This window comes from Bison bison, unplaced genomic scaffold, assembly GCF_000754665.1.
Source record: "Bison bison bison isolate TAMUID 2011002044 unplaced genomic scaffold, Bison_UMD1.0 scf7180017864518, whole genome shotgun sequence".
NCBI classification, from domain to species: domain Eukaryota; kingdom Metazoa; phylum Chordata; class Mammalia; order Artiodactyla; family Bovidae; genus Bison; species Bison bison.
The window spans coordinates 7,991,025-8,008,774 of record NW_011495071.1 but is presented as its reverse complement, the minus strand read 5'-3'; the positions used below and the strand labels follow the sequence as shown (position 1 = coordinate 8,008,774).

The following is a 17,750-nucleotide window of genomic DNA, read 5'->3' as shown; positions in this document are numbered from 1 at the left end:
GATCCTGTAAGCCACCTGGCATGGCCAAAAAGAAATAGAAAAAAAACTTTTCCCTTGTGATGTGATTCTTTTAACAACTTTCATATATATATGATACAGCACTGTTAGTTATACTGATCATATTGTACACTGCATGTCCAGTACTTACTTAGCTTATAACTGGAAGTTTGCACTTTTTTGACTACCTTCATCCAATCTCCCTCCCCCACCAGTCCCTGCCACTGGTGACCACAAATCTGATCTCTTTTCTATGAGTTTATTTTTTTAACAATAAGATTAAATTTATTTATTTTTAATTGGAGGATAATTGCTTTATAATATTGTATTGGCTATTTTTAAAGTATAACTGACCTACAACACTATGTTGGTTTTTGGTATACAACATAGTTATTCTGTATTTCTACACATTTTAAAATGTTCACCATGTTAACCTAGTCACCATCTGTTACCATATAAAAATATTACATAATTATAGACTATATTCCCCACATTGTCCCCATTCATTTCTTTAATAGTGTGAAATACAGATTTCTTCAAAAAAGGGCAAGGACTCCTATAATTCTTGGTACAACACGTGTGCTTAGTCGTTCAGTCATGTCCGACTCTTTGCAACCCCATGGACTGTAGCCCACCAGGCTCCTCTGTCCACAGGGATTCTCCAGGCAAGAATACTGGAGTGGGTTGCCATGCCCTCCTCAGGGGATCTTCCTGACCCAGGGATAGAACCCAGCTCTCCCGCACTGCAGGCAGATTCTTTACCATCTGAGCCACCAGGGAAGCCCAAGAATACTGAAGTGGGTAGCCTATCCCTTCTCCAGGGGATCTTCCCCACCCAGGAATTGAGCCGGGGTCTCCTGGAGAAGGACATGGCAACCCACTCCAGTACTCTTGCCTGGAAAATCCCATGGACGGAGGAGCCTGGTAGGCTACAGTCCATGGGGTCGCAAAGAGTGGGACGCTGAGCAACTTCACTTTCATTTTTCACTTTCACGCACTGGAGCAGGAAATGGCAACCCACGCCAGTATTCTTGCCTGGAGAATCCCAGGGACAGAGGAGCCTGGTGGGCTGCCGTCTACAGGGTCGCACAGAGTCGGACACGACTGAAGTGACTTAGCAGCTCCTGCATTGTAGGTGGATTCTTCACCAGCTGAGCTACCAGGGAAGCCCTGGTACACACACAGTCATACCTTAATCTTGAAGAAGAAGAAATTGACCTACAATTATCACCAGTCAAGAGACTTAGACTTGTTTAGAAGAATAAAACCAAATATACTCAAAAATTTGCTTTCACATTAATTTTTATCATATGAGGTTCATGTTCCAACCATCTGCATATTTCTGGCAGAAAAAGAAAAAAGCAAAGGTAGTTGCTGCTTTAGCTTATGAGTGATCAGCAGGTATGTCTTTGTATGTGTCATATTTGACACATATATCCAAATAAAGTAAGATTTCTGTCCCAATAGGAGCCCTCATAAAAGAACTACGTCACATAAAAATTTGTACACATGTTCACAGCAGCATTATTCAAAATACCTACCTAATACATAATAAAAAGTGAACACCGGGAATTCCCTAGCAGTCCAGTGGCTACGATTTGGCACTTTCACTGCCATGACCCATGTTCAATCCCTGGTCAGGGAACTAAGATCCTGGAAGTCACAAGGCAGGGCCAAAAAAACTAAAAATCTGTGTATCTAAATAAGTAAATAAACAGTGAAAACCCAAATATCCACCAACTTATAATTGGATAAACAGAATGTGGTACATCCATACAATGGCATATTATTCAGCTATAAAAAGGAATGAAGAATATGCTATAGTATGGATGAACTTTGAAAATATTACACTAAATGAAAGAAACCAGATACAAAAGGCAACATCTCACATGATTTCATTTTCGTGAAACATCCAGAATAAGCAAATTCAGAGAGAGAAAGTAGATGAGTGGTTACCAGGGACTGGGAAAGGGGAAATGGAAAGTGAAAGTGAAGTTGCCCAGTCGTGTCCAACTCTTTGGGATCCCATAGACTGTAGCCTACCAGGCTCCTCTGTCCATGGGATTTTCCAGGCAATAGTACTGGACTGGATTGCCATTTCCTTCTCCAGGGGATCTTCCCAACCCAGGGCTTGAACCCAGGTCTCCCACATTGTAGACAGACGCTTTACCATCTGAGCCACCAGGGAAGTCCGTGAATAAAAACAGGAATGGAAGGCAAACCCATAGATTAAAAGAGACTTAAGAGACAATGTCAACCAATCACATTGTATAATCTTACTTGAATCCTGATTCAAATTACTGTTTAAAAAAATTATAAGACAAATGGGAAAATATGAACAGTGAATGAACAGTTAATGACATTAAGAAATTATTGATAAATTTAAGGTATGATATATCCATTAAAAGTATTTTTAATATAAATTTATTTATTTTAATTGGAGGCTAATTACTCACTAAAAGCATTTTTTAGACAAAGAATATTTATTTAAAAAAAAAAAAAAAGAGTTCTATAGATTCAAATTCTTCTAGTCTTTCATATTAAAGACTTTCTCTCAATCACTTTACATTGAACATCTACATGAATTGTGTAGGGTAGACTTTATCCTCAGTCTCAAACTGTGCTAGTTTTACATGTACTAATAAAAGACCATCTGATTTATAAATTATCCGGAGGATCAAAACTCACAATTTCATGTGTTGGATGTCAGTAATGATTTTTTTTTTCTTTTTCTGTACTATGAGGTTTGTGGGATCTTAAAATAGTTCACCAACCAGGGACTGAACCTGGGCTCTTGGCAGTGAAAGCCCAGACTCCCAGCCACTGGACTGCTAGGGAATTTCCAATAAATATTTCTTTTAAAATCAACTGCTCTACTGTAATACAAATGGGTTTTTATGACTCATAATAAAGCTTCCAAAAGTATCAATATGGTACATGGATTCAAAAAGTGCTAAATATTAAAAATTGTATGTCAAAGTTCTAGGAGACCGTAATTCAAAAAGCACACCTAGTGACAATGATGCCTGTGAAGAATTTGGATAAATCGTTTCATGAAGATAAGAACAGAAAAAAATGAATTATTTTTCAATCTAAAAATCAACAGTATATTTAAGTAAATTATTAAATACCTTAAGAATGTAAGTAAATTTTTAAATACTTTAAGAACGTAAGTAAATTTTTAAATACTTTAAATATTTGTGCTACAGTCCTAAAAGTTTATATACTCCAAAAAGGTTTCTTTAATACTCTCATCAGGAAAATGAAGAATTTCCTTATATTTGAGATTATCTCACATTGGTTTCTTCTTTTCCCAAAGACTATGTGAATTAGAAATAATGTTCTAAATTTGCAAAGAATCAAGTTAACATATCAGGAAAGTTAAATGACTGGAAGTGAGAAGATCTGGATCCTAGTTTTTGTTTTATTTACTATCTGTCTGATTTAAGTTATGTTTCAACCTCTCAGCCTCAGTTTCCTCCCTTAGAAAATGGAGCATCATCTGACAATCTCACAAGTTATTATGAGGACCAAATGAGAATAATAAAACTGTAAGCCAAAGCACTTATACCACAACACTTATATACAACTTATACCACATATACTCACAATGTAAAGCAGCATCACTATTAACTTGCCAAGAAATGTATCTTATTAAAACCTTTGTCATTTCAAAGCAATGGATTTTTACCTTTATGGATTTGGCAATATTTTAACAGATTAAAAATGGACACATACTCCCTAAAATATTTTACATTTAATGTCAGAAAATTCATAGATCCTCTAGAGTAGTAATTCTCAAATGATCCATAGAGAAATCACTTTATGCAGTGAGAAATATTACTAATAAATGGGAGCACATTATAAATTTAATACTTACAAAGGGCCTCCTCACCAAAAAAAGGCTGAGAATCACAGTCCTACAAAGTATGATTCCCCCATCCGAGAATTTTGCAATGTTTTGACGAATAAAATAAGCCACAGTAGAAATACTAAGCACAGCACAATTTAAACACTTGAAGTCAAAAATCTACCCAGAGAAAGGATTGCTCAGACCAAACCTTCAGACCTATATATATATATATATATATATATATGCTGTTTAACTACAAAGCCCATATTTAATATATCTAATAACAGTAACTCTATTAGAAACAATGTTTATAGGCTTCAGGGTACTTCTCAGGCATCTAGAATTCAAAACACCTCCATACCATACGGATAAGAGTTTAGGTAAAAATTAACATCAAGGCAACATTTAAAGGGAAAAAGAAATTAAAGACAGCCTCTGACCAGAGAGGTGTATGCTATCCATTCAAACTTTGCTTTATCAATTGGGCATGGTCAAAGGCTAACTATAGTACTGGCAATCTCCATTTTGGCTGTATTACTATAAGAATTAACTAAACAATTATTTATTGGATACCTACTATACATACTAGATGCTCTCTGGGACTACAATGAGGAAATTAGTAGGACTGGCAGTCTTAAGAAATCTAGTAGGATCCCAAAAGTTCTTATCTCAAGAAAAATAAATTATTTTCTAACTATGTATAGTGATATTAACTAGACTTATTTTGATGATCATATCACAATATATACAAATATCAAATTATTATCCTGTAAATATGAAAGTAATATGCTGTACGTCAATTACACCTCAGAAAAAAAGGCGGCAGCAGCCTAGCAGGGATAAGACACAAACTAGGCAGAATGTGTAAAGTAATGCACTATGGGAATTCAGAGGAAGAAGAGATTACTTCTAGCTCACAAGATCATGAAGATTTGATGGAACAAACACTACTTAAATTATGCTTTGATCAATCAGGAAACTTGACTATGTAAAGATGAAGGAGCAGTAGGGTAAAATAGTAGGTCCTCTCTTTTGAGTCATTCCATCATTCAGACACAAGCAAATAAGGCTCCGAAAGTAGGACCGAAGTGCCCAAGACTAAGTATGACTCTCAACTTCAAAACACCCAAGACATCACAATCACAGTTCCCACAAAGTTGACATAGGTTTCTATTCATTATTATTCATGTTAACGCAGCAGTTAATAACTTGGTTGGGAGGTATGGTCAACAAGAGAAATTTAACCTATTCTAAATCAACATTCGTCTTCTTAAATGCCTTGAAATAATTTTCTCTTCATATCAATGTTTACCAATTATTAAAATACAGTATACACTAAAAGGTAGGTTAATTTTTCCTACTATAATTTGACCTGATTTTCTTTGGGAAACAGTGAATAAGTATAATTCTCTATACAGTTATTTTGCTTGTTTTTTACATTTTTGGAAAAGAGCATTTAGACCTAAAACAAACTTTCAAGAGTCCTTGCGTTTGTTTTTTTAAAAAATATTTATTTATTTGCCTGTGCCAGGTCTTAGCTGACAAGGGATTTTTTTTTAATTTTCCTTGCAGCATGCGAGATCTTAGTTGCAACATGTGGGTTCTAGTTCCCTGACTAGGGATTAAGCCCAGGCCCCCTGGATCCGGGGAACAGAGTTTTAGCCACTGGATCACCAGGGGAGTCCCTCTGGGCCCAGAGTTATGGAGATGATCTCCTCAGGATTGTTTTAAAAAATAAAGTTCCCCAATAGGTTAAACTTTGTTAGACAACTTTTCTCTTAATATACTTAAAATACTTTGAATATATTATCATTTGTTTTTGGATTAAATAACAACACTCTCCTATTCAAGTTCCTTGAATAAAGAAAGCTGGAGAATTAGATTTCTGTTCTGCCTCTACCACTAATTATATTACATTGGATGTCACTTAATCGCTTCTTGAAATACACCTAAAATACAGGTTGAAGTGAAGTGAAGTGTCCAACTTTTTGCGACCCCATGGACTGTAGCCTGCCAGGCTTCTCTGTCCATGGAATTCTCCAGGCCAGAATACTGGAGTGGGTAGCCATTCCTTTCTCCAGGGTATCTTCCCAAACCCAGGGATCGAATCCAGGTCTCCCACATTGCAGGTGGATTCTTTGCCTTCTGAGGTTAGTTTATGTGAAAGTGCCTTTGCATCTCTATGATACTGTAACTCTAAGCATTTGAAAACTATAGCAACAGAAAATTTGCCATGTTTCCATTTCACACCCACTGCTCCAGTGATAACTACTTTGGAACCATGTTTTGCATTAATATTAAGCTGCCGAAAGGCAAACTGCCTAACCAAAACAAACCATATGTATGTTTATAGTGTACGTGTGTCAGATAGCTGCCATTATCATCCCTTCATCTCTACTAGCTATAGAGGTCCAAAAATAACAGGAAAAATATGACCAATTCCTTAAAGAAAAAAGTCAAAGACTTCCTCGAACCTCTAAATGCTTCAGTATTCCTCACTTCCACAATTAGCCAGTAACTCTGTTCTTTGTAATTCACTGTAATGATGATCTCTATATAATTCATGATCATATTAAGGCTAGTTTCTACAACTGTCATAAAGGATCATTTTGTCTTTCTTGCTTGCATGAAATGATTACAGATAATATCAAATCGGGGGAGATTACAATAAAACATAGAGCACAAAACAAAACCAAAACTTGAAGTTACTCAGTAAGAGTTTTAAGCTCATCACCAAGTTCCTGTCCTAAAACAAAAAACTTGTAGTAGAGTATAAAAATAAAAGGACATTGTTCTCAGTTTCTGCACTGTACTTCCTATTTGGAGAATAGACAAGATGGCAAATCAACAGAAACTCAAGAAATTATTTTCATTCTTTGCTCTCCTCTGAAACAACAATCAAAAAGATACATAAAGAATACAACAGGTGTGCAGCTGCTGTATTGCATATGAAAAAGAAAAAATACCCCCTAATTGGGAATTAGTTATTACTGTGTAGGATTTCCGGAGAAGGTGATGGCACCGCACTCCAGTACTCTTGCCTGGAAAATCCCATGGAGGAGCCTGGTGGGCTGCAGTCCATGGGGTCACTAGGAGTCGGACACGACTGAGCGACTTCGCTTTCACTTTTCACTTTCATCCATTGGAGAAGGAAATGGCAACCCACTCCAGTGTTCTTGCCTGGAGAATCCCAGGGACGGGGGAGCCTGGTGGGCTGCCGTCTATGGGGTCGCACAGAGTCGGACACGACTGAAGTGACTTAGCAGCAGTGTAGGATTTCAGTGCCCCCTGTCCCAGCCCCCAATCTCAGCCATAGAAACCCAAATCTAGCTTTCTAATAACTAATGATTCTTGAGAACTGAACATACTGTGATCACTGATATTTAACGAGATCACTACAATAGATTTACTCACTCCCCATACTTAGTAAATAAGAAAAGAATAGCACTCTGTAGATAAGCAAAGACTTCACAGATTAGGGCTACAATGAGACTTAATATCAAGTTCATTCAAATATAAACTTATTAAGGAAAAAAACTGACTATAATGATACCAGACAAATGTTAAGAAAGTAAGAACACGTTCTCATTAATTTGATGAAAACTAGAAAAAAGATTTTTTTTTGTACTTGATTTTATAACAAAGTCATCATAAATCATTTGTTTTTCCATTTGTTCATTTTATTTCTCTACTAGGACTTTGCAGTGTAGGACATTTTGCACCAAGTTCAGTCACTAAAGCTAAAGGAAATTTACTATTCAAAAACCAACATTTACATACTGATATCTACAATTTATTTTAAAGTGCATTTTAAAAATACATATTTATTTATTTGGCTGTATGAGCTCTTAATTGCAGAATGTGGGATCTAGTTCCCTGACCAGGGATCAAACCCGGGCCCCCCCCTGCATGGGGAGCGTGGAGTCTTAGCCACTGGGCCACCAGCGAAGCCCCTAAAATGCATTAAAAAAAAGACAACCACAGGATGGATGAATAATTAGATGTGTGATAAAGCAAAAATAGTGAAATGTTAATTACAGACTAGCTGGTGGTTACATGCGTGTTCACTGTAAAGCTCTCAACTTTCTTACATGTTTGAAAATTTTATTATAGATCAATTTTTAGAACTCTGGATACAGCTTTTAGATTCAAGAAATCTTTGCAAACTGTTACCCTATTTGGACATTTCTTTGTCCAGGGATCTCTTTGTAAAGGAACGGAACCCATAAATATTACACAGAAAAATACTTAATAATGCCTTAAGACTCAACAGAGCAGAATGTACTGAGATAAGTTGTTCTCCAGAGTACACAAACCTGTAGGTATCTGGATCATACCAAGTTCCAAATAATTCAGAACTATAGGCATATTTAAATGTGACACATCTGTATGTATATGCAGTGTCCAAATAACATGCAAAATTTATGTTTTTATGTTTACCACGTAACACCTAGGGCCCTATGGGCCCTCTGGGTATCGATGAATTAAAAATACTACTGGGGAAAAAAATAGCACGACGTTCCCAAGAACTTATCAACAAACAAGGTTTTTGTTAAGATTATCTACATTTGGTTTATATAATAAAGCTTTTAATTTTGCTTTTAATGTTATACTCTGAAATGCACTACATGTACATCTAAGATGTAAAAAGAAAGTAGTTTTAAAATTACTACCCGAATACTAAGCCTTCTAGTGGAAATGAAGAAAGGAGTTTTTGGAAATTTTATGTCCAATATAAAAGTTTTATGAGACAAACCTGCTTGATGCAATTTATATGCCTGAAGCTGAAGAAAACTGTTCAGCGATTTAATGCCCAAGCCTGAATCTCCTCACCCACCAAGTTTTCATCTAAAAAGGTTGTGAACAGAACTTAGTATAACTGGCACCAAATTATATATTGTCATCTCTGAAATGTGTAGGAAGATGTTTTAAATCAAATTATTAATCTAGTGTCGAAAAGAGAAATAAGAAAAGCACACCCTTCAAAAGATTAAACGACATAAAGTGCACTTTAAAAATTACTAGCTTCTTTGGAAGCAAAAAACTTCTACTTCACAAATGTTCACAAACCGTAGTGATGAAGCCGGACGTAGTGGAGTGAGCACTATGTTTTGTTTCATCTCTCACAAGCATTGATTTTAACCTTCTCCACTACAGACGAGATGGGAGAAGAAAATGGCAACCCATTCCAGCATTCTTGCCTGGACAGAGGAACCCGGTAGTCCATGTGATCGCAAAAGAGTCAACTTAGCCACTAAACCACCACCACCACAGATGAGAACGCGAAGATAATTCAACTGAAGGCAAGTAACAGGTCCCAAAGAATAAACCCCTTCTCACTCCTGTGAGACATCTGATTACGATATGCCACATCCACACTTCACCTGAACTATAAGCTCCTTGAAGACAGAAAACCTGTGTTCTCCACAACTGGCTCTCATCTTCCCAATGCTCTATACACAGAGTATACCCAATCACACCGACAAATGGACACACCTAACATCTACAGAAGCGGGCAGCAGGTTTCTGGGTTACCTGGGTCCTACAATTAGTGCCGTATCACTGTCAGAAGTTACTCCTTCCCGTTCTGTGCCTCCCTATGCACTTTCCTCTATTTCTCCTTTTCCAACAAACCAAAGAAAAAGTCCTCAACACTAATGATTTAGATTTCAAACATCCACGGCCTACGGAACACCGGGGATGAGAGGTGAGTTGATTACAGAACGAAGTGAACCCCTGACAGAAGCCCAGCTTGGGGCGCCGAGGCACCCACTGAACCTGCTGGACACCAGAGGCCAGGTCAGCAGCGTGGGGTCCAAGACCCATCACTAAGAGGTAGGTTCTTGCAGAGCAAAAACCCCGGGCCCGCTTTAGGGCCCGAATCCCGGCAGAGGAGGGTGCCTAGCTGATGGCGGGGGAGGGGTGTGGGCGCGACGATAGAGGGACTGCAGTCAGGTCCCTCGGATCTCCTGCGGAGTCGATCACAGGGTGGAGAAGCCCCCAGAGCCCCGAGGAAGTGTCCGGCTCCCGGCTCTTGGGGCGGGGCTCCTCCAGCCCCAGCACAGGCCGGTAGCAGGGAGAACGGTCGAGCAAGGCCGGACGCGGGAGGTGAGCCCGGCTCGGGTCTTACCATGGTGACGGCGGTAGTGGGGCGCACCCGCGCGCTCCGGCTCCACTGCGGCTAGGGCTGGGGTCGGGGGAAGGGGAGGACCGGCCGCTCCGGACCTGCTGCCCCCCTGACAGGAGCGCCGCCGACTCGCCTCTTACCAAGATGGCGTCCTCGAGCCACGTCTCCAACCGGAAACGGCGCGGGTCAAAGGGCGAGGGGCGGGGCGCCGTGAGGTGGAGAGACTGCGGGCGCCGGCTAGCAACGCAGGTTGTGCCGGGGAGGCCTGGGGGCTCGACCTCCAACGTGGAACCATAGGCTTGTCTCCCTTCCGTGTTCGTCAGCGCTTTTGGTTAACTTGCGACATCTGTTGCAGTTTATAAAGCTCTCAAAGAGACCGTATCATTTGATATACACGATAACTGGTGTTCATAAGGGACTAGTAGCCAGAATATACAAAGAACTTTTAAAATTCAACAATGGAAAGACAACTAATCCTATTTTTAAATGGCTAAAATAGCCATTTCTCTAAAAAAGGTATATAAATGACCGGTAGGCACGTAAAAAGATGCTCAACATCTTTAATCTTTAGAGAACCCCACTTCACATCCGTTAGGATGGTTGTAATAGAAAGTGTTGATGAGAATGTGGGAAAATTAAACCCTTATACACTGCTGGTGGAAGCATTAACTAGTGCTGCTGCTTTGGGAAACAGTTTGGCAGTTCCTCAAAAAATTAAACATAGTGTTACTGTGGGATCCAGCAATACCACTCCTAGGTATATATCCAAGAGAATTAAAAGAACATATCCAAAGAATTCACCTGTCAAGCAGGGGACGTGGATTTGACCCCTGGTCCAGAAAGATACCACAAGCTGCAGAGCAACTAAACCCATGTACTGCAACTCCTGAGCCTTCTCTAGAGCCCCCATAGGGCAACTACACCCTGTGCTCTGGAATAAGAGAAGCACTGCAATGAGAAGCCTGGGCCCCTCAACAAAGAGTAGCCCCTGCTTTCCACAACCAGAGAAAGCCCACTCACAGCAGCAACGAACAGCCAGCACAACCAAAAAAAAAAAGTATATGTCCACACACAAATTTGTATTCTAATGTTCATACAAGCATTATTCATAATAGTAAAAAAAAGGAGACAGTCCAACCGTCCCATCAATTGATGAGTGAATAACAAAATGTAGTATATCTACTCAATGGAATGTTAGTCACAAAAAGGAATAAAGTATTGATATATGGCACAACATGGATGAACCTTGAAAGTATTACGTTAAGTGAAAAATGCCAGTTACAAAAAACCACATCTTACATGACTCAGTTTATATAAATTGTTCAGAACATACAAATACATAGAGACAGAAAGTAGGGCTGCAAGGGACTGGAGGAGGAGAGAAACAGAGAATGAGATTTGGTTTTTGCTCTTTTTCTTGGCTGCGCCTAGAGGCATGGGGGATCTTAGTTCCCCCACCAGGGATAGAACCTGTGTCCCCTGCTTTGGAAGCATGGAGTCTTAACCACTGGACTGCCAGAGAAGTCCCAAGGTTTGTTTTTTGGAGTGATGAAAATTTTCTAGAATTAGATAGAAGTGGTGGTGACACAATTTTGTGAATACACTAAACACCACTGAATTGTACACCTTCAAAAGGTGACTGTTATGGTAAATTATATCTTTTTTTAAAAAATGTGTAGAAAGCAGGGCAGTTACTGTACTTATGTCCATTTTGTAAATGAAGAAAATGATAAGTTTAAGAAACTAAAGTTCTAGTTCTATAAAAGAAATTATTCAAATCTGGCCTTCTGATTGTATTGGTGTTTTTCACTGACAAATGTCACACTTTACACATTATAAGTGATTCAGGGGTTCTTCCCTGTATTATTTTACCCCATGTTAGTAGCTTAACTCTTTATTCATTATTGCTACAATAATTTTATTGGGTATTTATTTTGTATCAGATACTTTACACACATTATCTCTAACCCTTGTAAACAACAATCCCGATAAGGACGCTGAGGATCAAAGAAGTTAAGCATCTGTCCCAATTAATACAGCCAGCAAGTGGTAGAGCCAGGATTCAAACTCGGTTTTTCTCGTTACGTCACACTGCCTCTCTGTATCTCCTGTGTATTCCTTAATGTTTATTGAACAGTTACAATGTACCAGGCTTACTTCAAAATCTTCACACAGATTATCTCACTTAATCCTCACAAGATTTCTCTGAGATATGTACCATTTAATGCCTCCCTTTTGCAAGTGGGGAAACCAAGGTACAGAAAGGTACATTTTACCACAGGTCTCAGGACTAGAAAGTAGCCAAGCCAGGATTCCAACGAAGGGAGCTCATCTTCACAGCCTGCACCCTTGAATACTGCATTTTCGAATTCTCACTCTTATTTATTTCAATTTCATTTCCAATGGCTTTCTAGAAGAATCTTAATAAAACAAAAACTTTTCAACTTTAAATGTCTGGAAGGGTATATCAGTTCAGTTCAGTTCAGTCACTCAGTCGTGGCCAACTCTTTGAGACCCCATGAACCGCAGTACACCAGGCCTCCTTGTCCATCACCAACTCCTGGAGTTTACCCAAACCCATGTCCATTGACTTGGTAATGCCATCCAACCATCTCATCCTCTGTCGTCCCCTTCTCCTCCTACCCTCAATCTTTCCCAGCATCAAGGTCTTTTCTTTTCTTTTTTTTCTCAAGGTCTTTTCAAATGAGTCAGCTCTTCGCGTCAGGTGGCCTAAGTATTGGAGTTTCAGCTTCAACATCAGTCCTTCCAATGAACACCCAGAACTGATCTCCTTAAGGATGGACTGGTTGGATCTCCTTGCAGTCCAAGGGACTCTCAAGAGTCTTCTCCAACACCACAGTTCAAAAGCATAAATTCTTCGGCGCTCAGCTTTCTTCACAGTCCAACTCTCACATCCATACATGACCCCTGGAAAAACCATAGCCTTGACTAGACAGACCTTTGTTGACAAAGTAATGTCTCTGCTTTTGAATATGCTGTCTACGTTGGTCATAACTTTCCTCCAAAGAGTAAGTGTCTTTTAATTTCATGGCTGCAATCACCATCTGCAGTGATTTTGGAGCCCCCAAAAATAAAGTCAGCCACTGTTTCCACATCTATTTGCCGTAAAGTGATGGGACCTGATGCCATGATCTTAGTTTTCTGAATGTTGAGCTTTAAGCCAACTTTTCCACTCTCCTCTTTCACTTTCATCAAGAGGCTCTTTAGTTCTTCTTCACTTTCTGCCATAATGGTGGTGTCATCTGCATATCTGGGTTATTGATATTTCTCCCAGCAATCTTGATTCCAGCTTGTGCTTCATCTAACTGGGCATTTTGCATGATGTACTCTGCACATAAATTAAATAAGCAGGGTGACATTATACAGTCTTGATGTACTCCTTTTCCTATTTGGAACCAGTCTGTTGTTCCATGTCCAGTTCTAACTCTTGCTTCCTGACCTGCATACAGGTTTCTCAAGAGGCAGGTCAGGTGGTCTGGTATTCCCATGTCTTTCAGAATTTTCCACAGTTTATTGTGATCCACACAGTCAAAGGTTTTGGCACAGTCAATAAAGCAGAAATAGATCTTTTTCTGGAACTCTCTTCCTTCTTCAATGATCCAGAGGATGTTGGCATTTGATCTCTGGTTCCTCTGCCTTTTCTAAAACGAGCTTGAACATCTGGAAGTTCACGGTTCACGTATTGCTGAAGCCTGGCTTGGAGAATTCTGAGCTTTACTTTACCAGGGTGTGAGATGAGTGCAGTTGTGCAGTAGTTTGAGCATTCTTTGGCATTGCCTTTCTCTGGGATTGGAATGAAAACTATATCAAACAGTAATCTTTAGTTAAAAGCACAAAATTTCTTTTAAAGATGAGCACATTCTTTAAAAAAATTTTATTTTATTTTATTGAAATATAGTTGATAGACAATGTTGTTTTAATTTCTGGTGTACAACAAAATGACACAGATATGCTTATATACTCTTTTTCATATTCTTTTCCATTATGGTTTATTACAGGACATTGAATATAGGTCCCTGTGTTACAGAGTATACTTTGCTATTTCTCCATTCTATATATAATAGTTTGCATCTGCTAATCCCAGACTCCCAATTCATCCCTTCTCCACCCTCCTTCCCCTTGGCAACCACAAGTCTTTTCTCTTTGTCTGTGAGTCTAAAAAGGTGAACAAATTCTTAATTTAAAAAAGTAAAAATTCTGCCTAGAATTATTGCTTTAAATGGCACCTTCCAGGGGCCTTTAATATAGACTGCTGACGTTCACAAAAATCAATAGATGCTGGTTCTTTGAAAATATGAAATTAGCTGAAACTGCAGAATAGAAGCACCTGTGTAAGCATCCTTCCGAAGAGAACCTCAGAGGCACTATGTCATGATGATTAAAAGCAGAGACTTGGGAATTAGACTGACCCATTTTCACCCTTACTGCCTGGGTGACTTCAGGCAAGTTTTTTTAATTCTCCTAAACGTCAATTACCTAATTTATATATTGACAGTAACACCTCATAAAGTTATGAAGTTAGAGAACATCTTAATAAATAAGATTATCTACTCTAAGTGTTCCTATATATTAAGTGCCCAACAATACATACCCATTATTGTTAGCCATAACACGACAAAATATTTTTTTTTGTTTTGTAGTTCCCTTTTTAACCAGAAGTGTCTCAGAAGAGGTGTCTCTGGTTTTCCTTTTCAAAGGAAAATAACTTTTTGCTTTCCTCTGGCAGGTTTTCATGAACAAATTTCCAAAATTCTTTTATTTTGTTTCTCTCCCTCTGACTCCCCAAATTAACTATGTCTGTAATTTTTAAATACTTGTTCCTTACATTTTCATTCACTCATTCCTTCATTCATCCACTCAATGAGCATTTTGAAAGAACCTAATCAAAAAAGCAAGAGAGTTACAGAAAAACATCTTTTTTGATTAGATGTTTCTGCTTTATTGACTATGCCAAAGCCTTTGACTGTGTGGATCACAATAAACTGTAGGAAATTCTGAAGGAGATGGGAATACCAGACCACCTGACCTGCCTCTTGAGAAACCTGTATGCAGGTCAGGAAGCAAGAGTTAGAACTGGACATGGAACAACAGACTAGTTCCAAATAGGAAAAGGAGTACGTCAAGACTGTATAATGTCACCCTGCTTATTTAACTTATGTGCAGAGTACATCATGCAAAATGCCCAGTTAGATGAAGCACAAGCTGGAATCAAGATTTCCAGGAGAAATATCAATAACCCAGATATGCAGATGACAACACCCTTATGGCAGAAAGTGAAGAGGAACTAAAAAGCTTCTTGATGAAAGTGAAAGAGCAGAGTGAAAAAGTTGGTTTAAAGCTCAACATTCAGAAAACTAAGATCATGGCATCTGGTCCCATCACTTCATGGGAAATAGATGGGGAAACAGTGGAAACAGTGTCAGACTTTATTTTTTGGGGCTCCAAAATCACTGCAGATGGTGACTGCAGCCATGAAATTAAAAGACACTTATTTAACTTATATGCAGAGTACATCATGAGAAACGCTGGGCTGGAAGAAGCACAAGCTGGAATCAAGATTGCCAGGAGAAATATCAATAACCCAGATATGCAGATGACACCACCCTTATGGCAGAAAGTGAAGAAGAACTAAAGAGCCTCTTGATGAAAGTGAAAGAGGAGAGTGAAAAAGTTGGCTTAAAGCTCAACATTCAGAAAACGAAAATCATAGCATCTGGTCCCATCACTTCATGGGAAATAGATGGGGAAACAGTGGAAACAGTGTCAGACTTTATTTTTCTGGGCTCCAAAATCACTACAGATGGTGACTGCACCCATGAAATTAAAAGACGCTTACTCCTTGGAAGGAAAGTTATGACCAACCTAGATAGCATATTCAAAAGCAGAGACATTACTTTGCCAACAAAGGTCCATCTAAGTCAAGGCTATGGTTTTTCCAGTGGTCATGTATGGATGTGAGAGTTGGACTGTGAAGAAAGCTGCGCGCCGAAGAATTGATGCTTTTGGACTGTGGTGTTGGAGAAGACTCTTGAGAGTCCCCTGGACTGCAAGGAGATACAGCCAGTCCATTCTAAAGGAGATCAGCCCTGGGATTTCTTTGGAAGGACTGATGCTAAAGCTGAAACTCCAATACTTTGGCCACCTCATGCGAAGAGTTGACTCATTGGAAAAGACTCTGATGCTGGGAGGGATTGGGGGCAGGAGGAGAAGGGGACGACAGAAGATGAGATGGCTGGATGGCATCATCGACTTGATGGACATGGGCATGGGTTTGGGTGAACTCTGGGAGTTGGTGATGGACAGGGAGGCCTGGCGTGCTGCAATTCATAGGGTCGCAAAGAGTTGGACACGACTGAGTGAGTGAACTGAATGAAGTGACTCCTTGAAAGAAAAGTTATGACCAAGCTAGGGAGCATATTAAATAGCTGAGACATTACTGTGTCAACAAAGGTCTGTTTAGTCAAGGCTATGGTTTTTCCAGTAGTCATGTATGAATGGGAGAAGGCAATGGCACCCCACTCCAGTATACTTGCCTGGAAATCCCATGGACGGAGGAGCCTGGTAGGCTGGACTCCAAGGGGTTGCGAAGAGTCGGACACGACTGAGCGACTTCCCTTTCACTTTTCACTTTCATGCATTGGAGAAGGAAATGGCAACCCACTCCAGTGTTCTTGCCTGGAGAATCCCAGGGACGGTGGAGCCTGGTGAGCTGCCATCTATGGGGTCGCACAGAGTCGGACATGACTGAAGCGACTTAGCAGCAGCAGCATGTATGGATGTGAGAGTTGGACTATAAGGAAAGCTGAGTGCCGAAGAATTGATGCTTTTGAACTGTGGTGTTGGAGAAAACTCTTGAGAGTCCCTTGGACTGAAAGGAGATCCAACCAGTCCATCCTAAAGGAGATCAGTCCTGGGTGTTCATTGGAAGGACTGATGCTAAAGCTGAAACTCCAATACTTTGGCCACCTGATGCGAAGAGCTGACTCACTGAAAAAGACCCTGATGCTGGGAAAGATTAAGGGCAGGAGGAAAAGGGGACGACAGAGGATGAGATGGTTGGATGGCATCACCGACTCAATGGACATGGGTTTAGGTAAACTCCAGGAGTTGGTGATGGACAGGGAGGCCTGGCTTGCTGCGGTTCATGGGGTGGCCAAGAGTCGGACACCGCTGAGCTACTGAACTGACTAAACTGAATCTAAGCAATGCACTGATGCTATGAAAAGCTTAAAAAATAATTGGACACAGACCCTGCCCTAATGAAGTCCAGTCTTCTTGAGATAAAAATGCAATAGAATTAGTTAAATTTTAATCTCAGATAAATAATAATTTGTTAGTACTGTAAGTATATCCAATGCAATGGGAAACAATGGAGGGTAAGAAAGGACTATAATGTAATGCTGCTGCTAAGTCACTTCAGTGGGGTCTGACTCTGTGCTACCCCATAGACGGCAGCCCACCAGGCTCCCCCGTCCCTGGGATTCTCCAGGCAAGAACACTTGAGTGGGTTGCCATTTCCTTCTCCAATAATGTAATATAAAGGCTATAAAAGGTCGTACAAAGTGTGGGAATTTAAGCAAACTTCCGAGTTTGCCTAAAGTCTGTCTGGACTGATTTAGCAGGAATTGCAGCCCAGTGATCCTTGATCTGGGAAGAAAATACACACCTTATTTCCGTATGGGAAGGCTAACTCTGCTGCTAAGTCGTTTCAGTCGTGTCCGACTCTGTGCGACCCCATAGTCGGCAGCCCAG

The 17,750-nt window shown here is 39.8% G+C and overlaps 1 protein-coding gene across 1 annotated transcript in view; it reads right to left on the bottom strand.

Annotated features, from left to right (window-relative positions):
- The window catches only part of ARCN1 (archain 1), a 29,884-nt gene extending 19,742 nt beyond the window's left edge, over positions 1-10,142 (bottom strand). Inside the window, exon 1 of the mRNA XM_010830429.1 lies at positions 9,981-10,142. Coding sequence (XP_010828731.1) covers positions 9,981-9,983 — 3 coding nt within the window. The 5' untranslated portion in view covers positions 9,984-10,142. The remainder of the gene's footprint in view (positions 1-9,980) is intronic.
- Positions 10,143-17,750: the final 7,608 nt, after the last annotated feature.